The sequence below is a fragment of the Akebia trifoliata genome, chromosome 10 (genome assembly GCF_017979445.1).
Source record: "Akebia trifoliata isolate Shusen 1 chromosome 10, ASM1797944v1, whole genome shotgun sequence".
Classification (NCBI taxonomy): domain Eukaryota; kingdom Viridiplantae; phylum Streptophyta; class Magnoliopsida; order Ranunculales; family Lardizabalaceae; genus Akebia; species Akebia trifoliata.
Window position 1 is genome coordinate 12,445,796 of NC_141384.1, and position 17,675 is coordinate 12,463,470.

The 17,675-nt window shown below is 35.0% G+C and overlaps 1 protein-coding gene across 1 annotated transcript; it reads left to right on the forward strand.

Annotated features, from left to right (window-relative positions):
* The first annotated feature begins 279 nt into the window (after positions 1-279).
* Positions 280-714, forward strand: LOC147393144 (uncharacterized). The gene is made up of 2 exons (XM_086455064.1): positions 280-290; positions 411-714. The coding sequence occupies exons 1-2, from the start codon at positions 280-282 to the stop codon at positions 712-714; spliced, it is 315 nt and encodes a 104-aa protein (XP_086311190.1).
* The last annotated feature ends 16,961 nt before the right edge of the window (positions 715-17,675 follow it).

A 17,675-nucleotide genomic window follows, 5' to 3' on the forward strand; every position in this document is an offset into this window, starting at 1 on the left:
ACAGCAACAACAATGCTAGTATAAGTGGTGTGTTATAAATAAAATTAATATTTTCTTTTTCCCACATCATCTTCTTAAAAGGGTTTGCGCCTGGTTTCATCATTTTTTCAATAGAGACTGATTCGGTCTCTCTGTTCGATCAATTGAAGTCAGTCCGTTTGACTTGAAACTCCACATAAAATCACTGATTTCTTTCCATTTAGAGTGTAGAGTCATTAGAGACTAATGGTGGGTGGTGTATTGGTAGTAAAAAGTTTTTTTTTATTTCTTTCCATCTGTATGCGAGGAAGGTTTCTTTGCTTTGGTTTAATGGAAAATTCAAAGCGTCCTCCTCCAAGATGTCCTCACTGTGCTGGTCCTCTTTCCAAAGAAATAGAAAGAAGTAGTTGAACTGTTGCCCCATTTAACAGAGATAGCTTTTCTGTGATTGGTTCTGCTGTGGGCGGTGCTGCAAGCACACTCTATGGATTCAACCATGCAATGCCAATTGTTCAAAGGTGGATAAAGGGGCCAATGTGGTTGCATTTCCTAGTTGGTGCTCCTCCTGTTATAGTGTTCACTTCAGCTTGCGCTGGGTTGACAGTTGGTGCTATTCCGGTTCTAGCCCAACTTGTGTTATCATCTTATCATGCGGCGATCTCATCTTTATCACAGCCACCATCCACTCCACAGAATGATAAAATCCACAAATCAACCATCTCTTCTATCTTGTGAGCACTACAACATGTAGTTTCTTAATGCTTTACAAGAGTCTCAGCTTATGAATCAATCAAAACAGTCTGGGTATGTAAGTGCTCGCCACACGAACTACTCTACTAAGTATCTCGATGTGAATTTTTTCACAATAGTTTTATTTTATTTTTCAATAACGTTATTATTCGTTGCACATCAAGTCTTTATATTAAGATATTGTTATTTTTAAAATAAAATAAAAAAATTTCTTTCAAATTTGGTTTTTAATATGTATTTAAGTTTTTACAATGCCGTGGGTCCCACCTCAAATTTTGGAAATCACATTCCTTATTAAGGATTTTTCACCACAACGGTATAGCCTAACTCACAAAGAGTTCACTTTTACAATAGGTCATTAAGCTCTACTTGGCATGATCCGATGTCACCAATTCAATGAATTTTGATAGAGAATTTTTCAATATATATTCTTTCTCTTTCAATGTAGAATATTCAGACTTTGGTTGAAAGATAATAGCTATATATTTTCAAGAACTTGGATCTAAACACATTATTTTCTAATATTATTTTGGATTCAAACATTTTCCTTGAAATCTAGAAGGCCATGGCGTTGGATTATCGATCACGTGGGCTCAATGACTCTTTGTAGAATTTAAAATCTTAATATGGTAGTTAAAGTAATTTAAGTGTTTTTGCTTTGAAAAAAAAAGTAGTTTCCTGGCTCTTTATCTCCAACAATTACCGTTCTATTCTTAGTTCAATATTCTTTTAAATCTCAATTTATTTAAGGTCACCGAAGTAACCCTTGATTGGAACATATGAAGAAATATTTTGGATTGAATGTTTGCTTCTAACATTGCCATGATCTTGATGTGCTCATTTTTCATGAAGTATTTTGGAATGATGTTTGTTTTGATTAATATTGATGTGGTATCGATGTTATGATGATATGATCCGGCCCATGGGCCCATTTGTTTGAAAAGGCCCCGGGCACACCACACCCTATTTTGCACACACCACATGCACGTTTACTGTTTTACTCACTTACACGTCCCATATAGCCAACGTGGCACTAGTGCGTGGCCCGATCTCTTCGGAGATGTTACGTCATTCATGAAAACCACAACTCCAGTCACGTACCTTAGGATATATCAAACTGGGGGCATCAATACCGTCTGATCAGGTGATTCTGAGAAGTATATTGATGCACCCAGGCTGGAGCGACCTGAGCCTTTGACCTATTGTGAGCCACACAGTCACATGTCCCGATTGACAACGTAGTACTAGTACGTGGTCAGTCCCCTCGTGGGATGCCAAACCATTTATGAAAGCTACAACTCTTGACTCGTACCCGTAGGTGTAAAAGATAATCTAAGTATATCAATTGCACTTCTTGGTCAAAATCGGTGCCTAAGCAAGATCTTGCCCCGCTGTACCCTACTGTACGATGGGGATAGACTACATCTATTTTAAACGATAGGTACTTAAGTGGGCCCTTGCTCAACATTGTGCGCCACCTCTCAACTGGAGATCAAACTGGCTGTTTTTGGCTTCAGAGAAGTGAATTGAGGTTTTAGATTATCACCTATACGGTATATCAAACCAAATCACCACGTATCGAAAGGTATATAGGTGTGCTTGGGCAAGGGTGGCCAGATAAAAATGCATTGCACGTAGTAAGCTTAGAGTCTAGAAACCTTCCCTGTAGGCCACGACTCGAATTTATCGTGGGTGTTCCCGGGTTGCTCTATTTAATCCAACCAAAAGGTAAATGGGTGGATCAGTCCACACCGCTCCAATCAAACCCGTAATATCGGTCCAACCCAATAAATTTAATTGATGAGACATACTGGTCAATATCAAGTTAAACCAATTAGTCCCATTGGCAAATGGATCTTATGGATCGACATATGGACCGGTTGAACTAATTGGCTTAAAAATATTGGATGAAATGATACAAGTAGAATATTCAGATCCATTGGGTCAAACTGACCCAAACTCAAATGGGTACATAGTTTCAATCACCTTGCATCGTGTAGACACCCCATTTTTGCATCCTCCTGATTAATCAACTCGTCAACCCGATTGCAATGATTTCCAATGATGGATGTTATTTCTATTGCTTTATTTTGTTACCAGATATGTGTTTCAGAAATCCGAATGAGGTATCTCGAATTGACAAAACCTTAGAAACCACGCTACGCTAGGAAAATACGACCCAAAACATAGAAACCATCATCTTGCAGACCAAAAAGAAACTTCACGATAAAAATCACTAAAAATTGAATAAATTACCAAAATACCCCTAACTTCAAAACAACCCTAGAGCCTACGTTACGCTTAGGAAAATCCATTCGAACACATAAAATGACAAATCGGAACCAAATAAATCGTTCACCAATTTTAACAGAATTTGACAAATTACGAAAATACCCCTCATAAAGTTCACAACCATTTCACACAAAAAATTTCATAAATAACAAAAAACTAATATTTCCATTGAATTCCTTACGAAAAAACCGATTCTAAAACATCCTAGAACATTAAAAACTGACTTAAAATGTGAAAAGTCATCTCCGGGGGCAAAACGGTAATTTCATAATTTTCATGATAAAAAATTCCGAAATTAATAAATAAAACATTAAATTATTAAATTTAAACATTAATGAAATAATTTAAAATTTTGAACCTAAAAAATCGATCAATCGGACTTTCGGGTAAAATTGTTGAGGGTTCGTGGGATATTTCTTTAAGGACCACTCCATTTTGGGGTCCAAAGAATTAAAGATATTTTAGAGGGGGGTTCTCCAAAATTAAAAGTAAATCAAGCAAGGCTGAAGTCAAGGTATTAAAGTCAATCAAGTGAGACTGAAGTCAAAATAAAGTCAATTAAGCAAGACTGAAGTCAAAATATTAAAAGTCAATCAATTAAGACTAAAGTCAAAACATTAAAACTCAATCAAATAAGACCAAAAGTCATAATAGAATTATAATTGATTAATAACTCTATCTAATAGAGTTCTAACTAAAAAATAATTCTACCTAAAACAATTCTAATTAAAACACAATTCTACCTAAAACAAGTCAATTAAAACACAACTCTAATTAAAAGATCTCTAATTAAACACTAACTCTATCCAAATCAACCCCTAAAAACATCTATAAATAGAGGTGCTCACACCCTATTTTCGTATCAAATGATAAACCTTAAGAGAAGTAGGTCTAGAAGCTCCCCTAGCCCCCCATAAACCCTAGTTTTGGAGCCCCAACTCCTTAGTTAACATCCCTCCTTCAATTTTAGTCTAGAAAACACCCAAAAGCCTTCTAAAAACACCCCCAAATCCGCAACGAAATTGAAGAGTTCAGATTCAAAAACAAGGAAATACCTTGCCTCGGAGATCCGAAGTCAAATCCGGAAGCAGAACGAAGTAAGGGAGCACGGTACAAGGAGTTCTTTTTGTCAGATCTGAGGGAACCAAGTCCTTGCCATCGGAAAGGTAAACCTTTTATTTTTATTTATTTTCTTATCTAGGTTTTAGCAATGTAATTTACTTGGGAATTTAGTAGAGACCGACTTTGGCCGGGCGGGGTTGGTGCCTAACACCTTCCAACCCCGTAACTTAATCCCCGAATTCAGTTTTTTTGGTTTTAGATTAGTTTTTATCCGTTTAGAGTCATTGATCGGTTCCTAGACCGTAATAACTAGGTGGCGACTCCCAAACCTCAAGGGTCAAAAGCGGATCCGCGCACCCCGCGGATCGAAGGCGCTTTCACATCGGTCAGTTTAATGGACTGAATATTACATACTTAACAAGATCAATAAATCATATTCATGTAGTATTTCTTGATCGAAATATTTCATTGGTTAGAGATTTTGAATCTAGGGGTTAACTTAACCCATGCTATCAAGAGAAACCTCTATTTATTAAAAGTCTACTCTAGGGTCCGTAACTAGTAATCAACCTTTGATGGGGCTTCCAAGATTATCATTGCGTCCAAACTCAAGCGTCCACCTCCTAGTTGGAGTCGTAAGTCCAGTCGGTTAAAAAGAACCACAGTACCAAGTCAACAAGCAGAGATGGCTTCAGAATCTGAGCTCACAGAGATCTGTAAGATCTTGGCAGCCTTTGCCAATGATATCAGCAATATAAAAGGCAAAGTGGAAATGTTAGAACAAACCTCGGAATCGACGGGAATTCCCCTAGATGACCCAAAGGGGAAAAAGGTTGAAGAGAAACGTCCACGTGAAGTTTTCGAGCTCGACGGAGACGAAGAGTATGTTCATGAAAATCTGGCGTTATCTAATAGAATGTCTCAATTGGAGTCAGCTATGAAGAGTATAAAAGGCATCGATGAAATTACAGCAGGTATTGAAGCTCTGAACCGCATCCCTAGAATTCATTTGCCTGAGAAGTTTGTGATGCCGGAAATGGACAAATTTAGTGGTATAGGGTGTGCAAAAACGCATCTTAAAGTGTATGTTACTAATATGCGCACTATGGGGCTTAGTGACGAACATATGACATTACTGTTTCAACGAACTCTATCAGGATCAGCTCTACGATGGCTGATGTCTCAAGATCCAGCTACAGTAGGTACATGGGAGAATACGTCAAAAGCTTTCTGGCATCAATACAAATACAATACCGAAATTGAAACTTCAAGAAGGGACTTGGAGTCAACTAAACAGAAGAATGGGGAAACATTTACTGACTTCATCGGTCGTTGGAGGGCCAAGGCTACACAAATGTGGGATAGACCTTCAGAAAAAGAACAAGTGGCTATTATCTTAAAAAACCTCTCGCAAAGGTATGCCCGACATTTAGTCTCCCAATACCTTCCTACATTCGAGTCTCTATTGCAAGCTAGTAGCCAATTGGAAGATGCTTTCGCTTCCGGAATCCTTTCCAATCCTTCGGACAACAAATTCAAAAAGCCTTTCACCAATTCCAAGTCTAGCGCTGATCACTCCTATGTAGCCAATACGTCTACTACACCCGTCCAAGCTACTATCTTTCCTAGTAACCAAGTTAACCCTAGTCAACCTCGACCACGTAGGGAATTTACCATTTTTGGTATGCCTTTGAGCATTGTCTTTCAGAAACTATTAAGTAAAGGGCTCATTGCACCTCTCCAACCTCGACCTTTACCAAATCCACTCCCCACTTCTCACAATCCCAACCTATTTTGTGATTTTCACCAAAATTCCGATCATCTCACTGATCGTTGCGTTGCTCTTCGTCATACAGTTCAAGACCTCATTAACGCCAAAAAAGTTACTGTTCCTGCCCCTGAGCAGCTAAATGTTACTACCAACCCTCTACTCATTTACCAATCTTCTCAGACTTTGAACATGGTATCCAATACTCAACTCTCGTTGACCCAATCCTTCTCATCCGATCAGTTAATCATAAACTTCCTAGCCCCCTCTTACCAGAGTGACGGTTCCTAATGAGGTTTTCACCACCAAACACAGTCTTGGCCAAGAGAGAAGAAGTAAGTCTGAAGAATGCAAAGAATTTGAAGAAGAAGACTCAGTCCAACCGCTTGGAAATAGTTTCTCGAGTTCTCAGTCTGTAATCAAGTCCGTTGTCGGTAATTGTCTTTAGTTGTTTATGAGTCTTGAGTCTAGTTCTTTCTATCAATTCAGTAATCAAGTTTGTCTTTTTATTTCTTATTTTGTTCTAGTCAAGTTAGTTTGTCGAGTCTGCAATGGTGTCAGTCGCCCTATCTAAATTTAATTGAATAAAGAGAATTTTCGAATACCTTGAGCGCATTAACGAGTTAACTAATAACTGGCTTCAAAGAGAAATTCCTCTAATAAGGAACCCCCTCTTGAATGAGAAGATAAATGTCTTGCTCGAGGAATTAAAGGTCATTGACTTCGGAACAAAAATAATTCCCAAGAAATTCATATTGGAACTAACTTATCCCCAGAGGAGCACAAAGAGATGATGAATTTGTTCAGAAAATTCAAAAGACTTGCTTACATGGTCCTATGAGGATATGTCGGTTAAATTTGGAATGTTAACATGAAATATATACCCATCCTGTGAGAACACCACATATACAAACCCGAATTGACTGACATAGTCAGAGGAGGGATTATAAAATGTATCAGTGCTGGAATTTTAAAATCGATGGAATAGTTGAAGCAGCCAGTAAAAATCTCAAGACAATCATCATGAAAATGTGTCAATCACACATCACACCGGGATTGGCCAGAGAAGTTACCATTCGCATTATGGACATATTACACTTCAATACAGTCTTCTACTAGAGTCACCCTAGTATGATATGGAAGTAATCTTACCGGTTAAAAGGGAAAATCCTGTATCTCAAGGTCTTGATGGAAGTTAATTGTTAGAAACAGATTGGGCCTGTCAATGGAGAGGAGTCACTCGCATGTTTGACAAGAAAGTCAAAGTTCATCACTTATAAGTCAAGGATCTAAGCATCAGACTACCCAAAAAAAATTTGAGTACTTTTCCTCGATCATAGAAAGTTTAAACTCAATTGGAGAGATTCAATCATTAAGGAAATATTATCTGGAAAAACTGTTAGACTTCAAGATTATGATGGAATCGAATTACTAGAGTCAACCAACCTTGACCGGATCAAATGGTACTACATTTAAGGAGGCCATCTTTGGTCGAATCAATTTCCCTGCTACCCAGTTCATTATCTCCTTTCTCAGCCCTTTGCAGCTTTTTTAAAAATAAAAAAAATGATGTATTTTTCTTTCTCAGCCCGATCACCTAACTTAGGGGAGGAAAAATCCGAACTACGTTTTGGTCTGATCCCAAAAATTTGGGGTACGTAGGCAACCTGAGAAGTTACTTCAGGCTCGACCACATCAAAATAAAAAAAAAATAGATTCCCCCAAACAAAGAAAAAATTTAAAAAGAAACAAATTCAAAAAAAAATTTGTCAAAGTGGAGAAGAAAATTTAAGGAAAAAGAAAATAATTTAAAAGGAAATGCCACACAAGGGGTATTTGGGTTTTTGAGCCTCAAGATTCCTTTCATTTTATGCCCAGTCCTAAGCCTACCTATAAAGTCCTCCTAAGTACCGTGTGAAAAAAGTCAAGGAAAGTAGTAAAGCATGATCAGACAGTAACTCCAGAAGTTTAGAAGGGAAGAAAAAGGAAAAAAAAAGTCTACTAAGTTGAAAACCCGAAAAGGGTGGCTTAGGCAAAAATTAAGGCAAGCTCGCAAGGTTGAAAATCTGAAAAGACGACCTTGGCAACAATCAGAGCAAAGAAAAGAGAAAAAAATTGTAAGCTCGCTAGGTCGAAAACCTAAAAAGGCGATCTAGGAAAAAGTTAGAGCATGCTCACTAGATTGAAAACTTGAAAAGGCAATCTAGGCAAAATTTAGAGCAATAAAAAAAAAATCTCAGTTGAGTTGAGAAACTGAAAAGAGAGTCCGAGCAAAAACATCAGAAGTCCGAATGATCAAGTTTCAGTTTGAGCCAAATATAGACTCAGGGGATACAAGTATCTTGGCTATGATTGATCTGAAGAGTTTCATGTCCCTAAGTGAACCGACGGAGAGAAAGAACAAATTCTATGATGAATTTCAGAAAGAAATATTTTGTTCAAATTTCTTTGAGTCTGACTCAAAATCTTCAATATAAAAAATCAAAATTAAAAGTTAAACCTTTATTGCGCTTGCGGTAATCAAGGATTTCAAATTTTCATAACAAGGGCACTTCCTTTTTCTAAATAATATAGTTTCCCCCTTATACTAGGGGCATTTGTTTTCAAATTATGTTCAATTATCCCGTCCAATGTTCCTTGTCAAACTAGAGGCATTTTTGTTCTGATGCCTGGTCAATTTCAACCCCAAAAGATAAGGTTAACTTTGAATTAAAGGTTACCCTCTTGATAGCAATTTTGAAAACTCATCAGATTCAAAGAGAGTTAAAATGTTTACCGGACCTTCATAAAATCCAACTTTTTATTAAAAAAAAAATCTCGAATGCGAGGTTAATCCCCCGTTTGTTTCCTCAAAGCTTAGTTCATTATTCTTGCACCCTGGGCAGGTAGAATAGAACTTCCTAAAAAAGAAAAAATTAGTTCATTACTCTTTCACTCCGAGTAGGTAGAGTAGAACTTCCCAAAAAAATTAGCTCATTACTCTTTCACTTCGGGTAGGTAGAGTAGAACTTCCAAAAAAAAATAGTTCATTACTCTTTCACTCCGAGTAGGTAGAGTAGAACTTCCCAAAATAATTAGTTCATTACTCTTTCACCCTGGCCAGGTAGAGTAGGACTCCCAAAAAAATTAGTTCATTACTTTTTCACTCCGAGTAGGTAGAGTAGAACTTCCCAAACAAAATTAGTTCATTACTATTTCACTTCGGGTAGGTAGAGTAGAACTTCCAAAAAAAAAAATAGTTCATTACTCTTTCACTCCGAGTAGGTAGAGTAGAACTTCCCAAAATAATTAGTTCATTACTCTTTCACCCTGGGCAGGTTGAGTAGGACTCCCAAAACAATTAGTTCATTACTCTTTCACTTCGAGTAGGTAGAGTAGAACTTCCCAAAATAATTAGTTCATTACTCTTTCACCCTGGCCAGGTAGAGTAGGACTTCTAAAAAATTAGTTCATTACTCTTTCACTCCGAGTAGGTAGAGTAGAACTTCCCAAAAAAATTAGTTCATTACTCTTTCACCCTGGGCAGGTAGAGTAGGACTCTCAAAAAGCTTAGTTCATTACTCTTTCACTCAGAGTAGGTAGAGTAGAACTTTTCCAAAAAAAATAAAAAAAAAATTAGTTCATTACTCTTTCACCCTGGGCAAGTAGAGTAGGACTCCCAAAAAAATTAGTTTATTACTCTTTCACTCCGAGTAGGTAGAGTAGAACTTCCCAAAAAAATTAGTTCATTACTCTTTCACCCTGGGTAGGTAGAGTAGGACTTTCAAAAAATTAGCTTATTACTCTTTCACCGAGGGTAAGTAGAGTAAGACATTCAATTTTGCTCAGATTATGCTCACTTTTGCTAAGATTATGCTTAATGTATGCTTAAATTTTACTCAGATTATCCTCAGTTTTTTCTCAATTTTTATTCAGTTTCACACAGTACACACACTCACACTTGCACTTTTTAGTCAGGGATAATTCTCTAAAATTCAAGGATCTGACACTGTCAGTGAGAGCTCTCATTCAAGGACCTGACAACCTTTTTGTTCGGGGAGAGTTTTACCCTCAAGGATCCGAACGTCCTGATGAATTGCTAAATCAAGCTGCAAAATGAACTGTCACTAGCTTTGGCATTCGGATATTGCACTATCTACCAAAATAGATTTGCTATCTAGTTTCCTTCAACCCTCTGCCAAAGAGGGGCATCTGTACATAAAATATATATATATATTATACTCCACTCATCTCTCTCATCATCTCTTTTATACTCCTTCAACCATACAAGAATTGTATTTTTATAAAATACTAAGGACTCAAGAAGAAGAAAAGAAGAAAGAAGATACAAGGTGGGTTCAAGGCAATCCCCCCCCTCTCTCTTCTACACCCTCTCCTCCTCCCTCTTCTATCACCCTCTCCCCTTCATTTTATTTTTTAGGATGAATGGACCCCAAGGCTAAAGGTCTATAAGGGTCATTTCCATCAATGGAATGACCCTATGATCAAGCCGAAAATGAACCCCTATCTAGGGTACAAATGCACCCACGTGGCACGTTGTCTTTCACACTTTTTTAAATACAAAATGATCGAGTTGAGTTGAGGTTACCACTATCTAGTGGGGAGAAAAGGGTGCCCAACACTTTCCCTTTTCTCCAACCGAGCCGCTTACCCGAATCTCAAGGGTTGATTCATCTTTATCCATCGAGAGTCACTAAACGCCAAAATGTCACATTTTCTAAAAAATGCACATCGGGTGACCATTCACACCCACTTACAAAAATGAATGGTGGCGACTCCAAACCATTATAGATGTGATCATCGTAATGATGAAATCCCGTGTCTACAGTAAGAAACTGAATATCTATTATCAACTCTATAATGTTAATTTCTTATTTGTTTTAAAAGAAAAATGATATATGTATTGTAGATACCCCATTTTTGCATCCGCCTGATTAATCAACTCGTCAACCTAATCGCAGTAATTCCCAATGATGGATGTTATTTCAATTACTTTATTTTGTTGCCAGATGTGTTTTAGAAATCCGGATGAGGTATCTCGAACTACAAAACATTAGAAACCACGCTACGCTAGGAAAATACGACTCCAAAAATATAGAAATCATCATCTTGCAGACCCAAAAAGAAGTTTCACGATAAAAATCACTAAAAATGATAAAATTACGAAAATACCCCTAACATCAAAACGACCCTAGAGCCTACGTTATACTTAGGAAAACTCTCTAAAACACATAAAATAACAAATCGAAACCAAATAAATCATTTCTCCAATTTTCACAGAATTTGATAAAATTACGAAAATGCCCCTCATAAAGTTCATGACAGTTTCACACAAAAAATTTCATAAATGACACAAACCAACATTCCCATTGAATTCCTTACGAAAAATCGATTCTAAAACATCCTAGAACATTAAAAATCTACTTAAAACGTGAAAAGTCCTCTCCAAGGGTAAAACGGTAATTTCACAATTTTCATAATTAAAATTTTCGAAATTAATAAATAAAATATTAAATAATTAAATTGAAACATTAATAAAATTAATTTAAAATTTTGAATTAAAAAAATCGATCAATCGGACTTTCAATTAAAATTGTTGAGGGTTTGTGAGATATTTCTTTAAGGACTCCTCCATTTGGGGGTCCAAAGAATTAAAGATATTTTAGAGGGGGGTTCTCCAAAAATTTAAAGTCAATCAAGCAAGACTAAAGTCAAGGTATTAAAGTCAATCAAGTAAGGCGTAAGTCAAAATTAAAGTCAATTAAGCAAGACTAAAGTCAAGATATTAAAAGTCAATCAATTAAGACTAAAGTCAAAATATTAAAAGTCAATCAAATAAGATCAAAAGTCAAAATCATAATAGAGTTCTAATTAAATAATAACTCTATCTAATAGAGTTCTAACTAAAAAATAATTCTACCTAAAACAATTCTAATTAAAACACAATTCTACCTAAAACAAGTCTAACTAAAACACAACTCTAATTAAAAGAACTCTAATTAAACACTAATTCTATCAAAATCAACCCCTAAAAAAATCTATAAATAGGGGTGCTCACACCCTATTTTCGATCAAGTCATAAATCCTAAGAGAAGAAGGTCTAAAAGCCCCCTAGCCTCCCATAAACCCTAGTTTTGGAGCCCCAACTCCTTACCTAACATCCCTCCTTCGATTTTAGCTTAAAGAACACCCAAAAGTCCTTCAAAAACGCTTCAAAATCCATAATAAACTCGAAGAGTCCAGATCCAAAAATAAGGAGATACCTTACCTCAGAGATCCGAAATCAAATCCGTAGACAGAACGAAGCAAGGGAGTACGGTACAAGGAGCTATTTTTGTCGGATCGAGGGCGCTTTCATGTATATGTAGTTATTTTGTGAATTGTTAAAAAACTTGAGAATACCTGAAGGGATAATCCGTCATATCATCTAAAGTGATGTATTATCCTAAGATGTACAGTAGAGACAATTAAACTCATACATGGTATACGACACGTATGATAATAGAATCGCAATTAGAATTCGGATTTATTCCTTTCTATCTATACTAGTTTGTAATGTAAAAGGACTGTACACGAATGTAATTATATATTTGGGAATCACATGCACACCCGATAAGCATAGACGAAGATGATTAGTCAGTGATCACTAATAATATATAGTAATCGAACGTTCTAACATATCGAAAAAAGACCCATTGCTTACGATCACGTCAAACAGCCAGCCTAAGTTGGATAAATGATCAACCAAATGTGGTAAATACAGTTATTAGCCACAAAATCAGGAACAAAAAGCCAATAAGGTATTATAACATCATGTTCCGACTGAGAGTATCTAGTCATGAATCCTAACTCTCTAATTCCACTACTCTACCATTGTGTATTATGAATTTATTTCTTTATTTTAAATTATAAAATGAAACGCATGTTTAATGTTTCCATTTGGTTAATCAGATTTATATATAAAAAAATATTATAGTGAATACTACTGATTGATGCAATATAAGTTTTAAAATGTTTAGTTGCTCATCCCTGACTATGTGTATCAGTTAATCATAGTTTAATTTGTAAAACCTTGCATTTCATGAAATGTTTTAATATGCTTACTCGTTTATATTTAGGAGAGGTTATTAGTTGGAATTGTTTGTGGACCTATTAGGTAATCTTTATTACTTACCATTTCTTTCATATTTTTTTTAATTTCAAAACTTACAGTTAACGATGTAGGCATAGAACTAATGAGTGGGAACCATCTGGTGGGTCAGATAGATTACCAAAGTCCATTACCTGATAAGTTCTTGGACTATACCCCCTAGTGGTATTAGTTTTCTAATTAGTATTATAGATTTTGTGTTGAGCGTTAAGACTTTTGTTAAAGTGAGGAGTTTCAGTAGAATCATATATATTTTTTATCCTTTTGTACTCTGATCTATCTTACATGGCTAGATGTATATAGATTTCCGTTGTTATTCTATTGTTGTATGTATATACAGGATATTATGTATAATATTTATTAAGTGAAACAAGTTGAGCGCTTTGAAATGCTAACATAAACGGAAGAGACCATGTCAAAATTTTGAGGTGCCACCTAGTACCTCAAGATCTAACATAGGATTTTGTGTTGGTGTTTTAGGAGTATCACAGATGGTATCAGAGCCTTGCCCCTACGTAGTGGGGGGAACACTTGCTCCCACAAGGACGTGTGTAACCAGAGGGGGTGAGAGCTCAAGCTTGGGAACACAGTCTCGGGGTAAGGGGTTTAGTCTCACATTGTCCAGGAAGTGAGTGTTTGAAGTATTAATAAATGACAAGTTGTGTCTAAACTATGTCGAAGCCTTTTGGGCGTGACTTAGTCACGTGCCAGAAATAAAATCCTAGGCCACGTACTGGCTAACTGGAAACAATATTGACAGTGTAGTGCGTGGCATTACATTTTTTTTCTTTTCTTTTTATTTATTTGTTACTACTATCCCAAAAGAAGATGATAGGAGAGAACCTTCTCCTTCAAAGAATGACCATATGCCCTTCTTTAATGTGTTTAGTTTTTATTTTTTTATTTTATCGATTTTCCTTTTTGGAATGTCCCATATTACCGATTTCTTTCTTTCTCTTATTTTTCTTTCATTTTTCTTTGCTTCTCACGTTTCCCTTAGAAGAATGGGAGGTGTTGATCTCACGCCACTCACACCTTGCTAGTCCTCCTTAGTCTAAGTGGCAATTGATCAATTTTTATTATCTTTTTTCTCGATTTTTAATGTAAATAAATTTTTATTTTTATTTTCGATTTTGATTAATCGATTAGATTAAAATTTTAATTTGATTGGTTAATTAATTTTAATTTTAATTTTGATTTTGGTTTTTAAAGAAGTTTGAATTTGAATTTGATATCGAATTTTAATTTTTTGGTTAATTTCAATATGATTGGTCGATTTAATTTTGATTCGATTGGTCGATTGAACTTTTCTTTCAATTTTGATTGATCTATTGAATTTTATTTTTAATTTGATTAGTCGATTTAATTTCAATTTCAATTTGATTGGTCTATTGAATTTAAATTTCAAGTTGATTATTAGATTTTAATTTTAGTTTCAATTTGATTAGTTGATTTAGTTAAGATTTTAATTTCATTGGTTAGTTTAGTTTAATTTTTTACTTTGTCATTTTATGTCAAAATCCTCAATTATTCTAAGCATGAGTTTTTTAAAATTTTTTATGTACGTGAATATTGTCAGAAATTTATTTTCAATTATATTTTCCTAGAAATCAGGGTTTCTAAGTCGAACATCAAGGGGCATTATAGTCAATTTTGTAATTCTTTGTTTTTATCGATTTTAGTCTCGTCAAACTCAAAATCACATTTCGAGACCAATGAAGATATTTTTGAGATATTTCGAAGGAATAAGACCCACAAGGGGTATTTGATGAGATTATCGTTGTTCTTCTCACCGGAGTTAATAATAATCTTACTTTTACCTTACTTGTGGGGCAAGTGGAGGATCAAACCCAAGAGATAGGAGGAGTAGAGTTAAGCTAAGAGGATAAAATTCAAATTAACAAAAAGTAATTAAAACTGTTTTTCTTTGTATTTTTAAACTTATAAGAAGATGTAAAATTGCTAGAAAATGAACTAAAGTAAATGAAATTAAAAGCAAGTAAACTTATGAAATTAAAGCATCATTGGAGATGGATCTACTTAGAACATGTTGATGAGCAATTCATAGTCTCTAACCTTTTTATAACTCAATCATAAGGGCTTGGTGTTAACTCTTAGATTGGAAAGTTTTGCAAATGAAGTCAAATGAGGGAACATAAACAAAGTAGAATTCTTTGAAAACTTCCTACTACCAATTATCTAGTTTAAGCATACTTTATCTTGATCTAATCTAAGCATAAAGTATCTATATTAAGAATAAAATGTGCAAGAAATCTTAAAGAGAACTCATAAGCATTTTAAATAAAAGAAATGCATGAAATTAAAAACAACACAAGAACTTGCTCTAGACTTTTCCACTCTCCAATGGAAGGAAGCTTAACCTAATTTTATTACAAGAGAGGGAAGATAAGAGATGAAAGAACTTTTCTTCATTTCATGGAAAAACTTACAACTTCTTCTTCCTCTACTTCTTACAAGATTTTTAGTCAAAAGAAAATAACTAGAAGATAAAAATACAAAAAATAAGAGAATAGGCTAAGAGTCTTAGATTAAAGGAGTCTTGGATAAGAGAACCAAGAGGATTCCTTTCTCTAGAGATGGAGGCTCCATTTATAGGGAAAAATGTGTATAGAAGAGTCTAAAAGTAGCCTCCACTTTTCTTTGCACAAAAAGATAAAAGAGTAGAATATGAGTTAAGGATTAGGGCATTCCAAAGTGGGCCCAAATGCTTTTGTCTTGAGATTTTGATTTCAAAATGTTAATTTCCTGCACAAGAAACATACGTAATTATATTTATCTAGTAAATGAATTTATTTATATATAATTAAGCCTAATTGACATGCAACATGGTATTTTGATGCTTATCGTGATTATTACCTTAATACAGAGAAATAGGTACAAAAATCAAAATAAATATCTGAAAAATATGTGTATAATTGAGTGTTTGGAAACACTCATCACACCCCCAAACTTACCTTTTTTTAGTCCCTAGAAAATAAAACTGCCACTTTCGTAGGCACCTCGACAGCATTTAGTGAATGCAGCAAGCCCTTGAACTCCTAGGTTACTCTTAGTGGACGAGTTTGACTAGTGAGGGTTTGCAGAAAATATACCCACAAAATTTGAAAACAACTTTGAAGTTAAAATAGTCAAAATCAAAACTTATATTGAAAAGCACAAGTCTTTTTTTATTTATTTTGTCAATCAATTGGAAGTACTGCTTGGTATAGAGTCCCAATCCTTATCTCTCTACGATAAAACTTAGACTTAAATTGACCTTTGAGCGATAGTGATTCTAAGTCAGAAATTTAAGAGATTCAATTTCTTAAAATAAGTTTCAACTTTCTAACTACTTAAGAATAGCTGGAGTAACTTAGGGTTTAATTATAAACTTAGCATCCTGTCTAGGGTAGTGAGAAGTGTGGATAATCACTTTAATACCTCTAAGGGGCTTTATCTATGATATTCTAGTATACTCACATTTTTACACTTGATGGCTTTCACCCTACTAAAATTTTACATAAACTTTTAGATCTTAAAAATTTTTTTTTTGAAAGGTCTTTTTTTTCTAGTACTTCTTCACTCTTTTTCTAAGAAAAGTAGGCAGTCATTTTCAAGGTATCCAGTCTAATTCAATGGTTGCTATACAAAGTGTATACAATCCAGTTCTGTTTTTCTTCTAATCAGCCAACCAATTGAACAAGGAAGTCAAAGTTCATCAAACCTAATTTTTCCTTAAACTTTAGGTAGAAAGAATGTAACAAGCCCTCTTAATACAATCTAGACTCTTGGTAACCTTATTAGAAGTGGCTATAAACCAAAAGATAATTTTGCTCTAATTTTTATCTAAAAGAAACACAAATGGGGACTCCAAATCATAGCTTCCAATAAAAGATTGATTAAATATTTTTAACTAAGTGCTTAAGGATACAAGTTAAGATTTTGAGCAAAATACAACAAAGTCGTCAACCAAATATTTTTCAATTTTTTTTGTATAAAAGAAGAAAATATTAAGTGGAAATCTGACCCATACACCCCCAAACTTAAACATTATATTGCCCTCAATATTTCAACATATACATGCAAAGGTAAAATTGAAATTGACAAAATGAAATAAAGTGGGTTAGATAGCACATAAGAAAGACCTTATAGTCCTGTTGATATTTAATACAATGTCCCCTGAAACGTGTGGGTTGCCTCCTAGAAACGCTAAGTTTAACGTCTTTAGGTAGACAAAAACTTTGTTAACTTTGATAGACGGGTCATTAAGGAGAAGAACTTCCTCCTGCGAAACATACTAAAGAAAGGTTTGAGACGTTGGCCATTCATTTTGAAAGTAGATCCGTCCTTGGGATTAAGGACTTCAACAGCATCATGGGGGTAGACTGTTTGGATAATATATGGGCCAGTCCATCGAGACTTAAGTTTTCTTGGAAAAAGGTGGAGTCTGTTATCATACAATAAAACTCTTTGATTAGGAATGAAATATATCTCCTAAGAATGTGCCTATCGTGAAAAAATTTGGTACATTCTTTGTACCTTTTGGCCCAATCATACGAGTCATTTCTAATTTCTTCTAACTCGTCTAATTGTAACTTTCACTTCTCACCGGCTTTATCAAAATCAAAGTTAAGGCGTTTGATTGCCCAATATACATGATGTTCGAGTTCTACA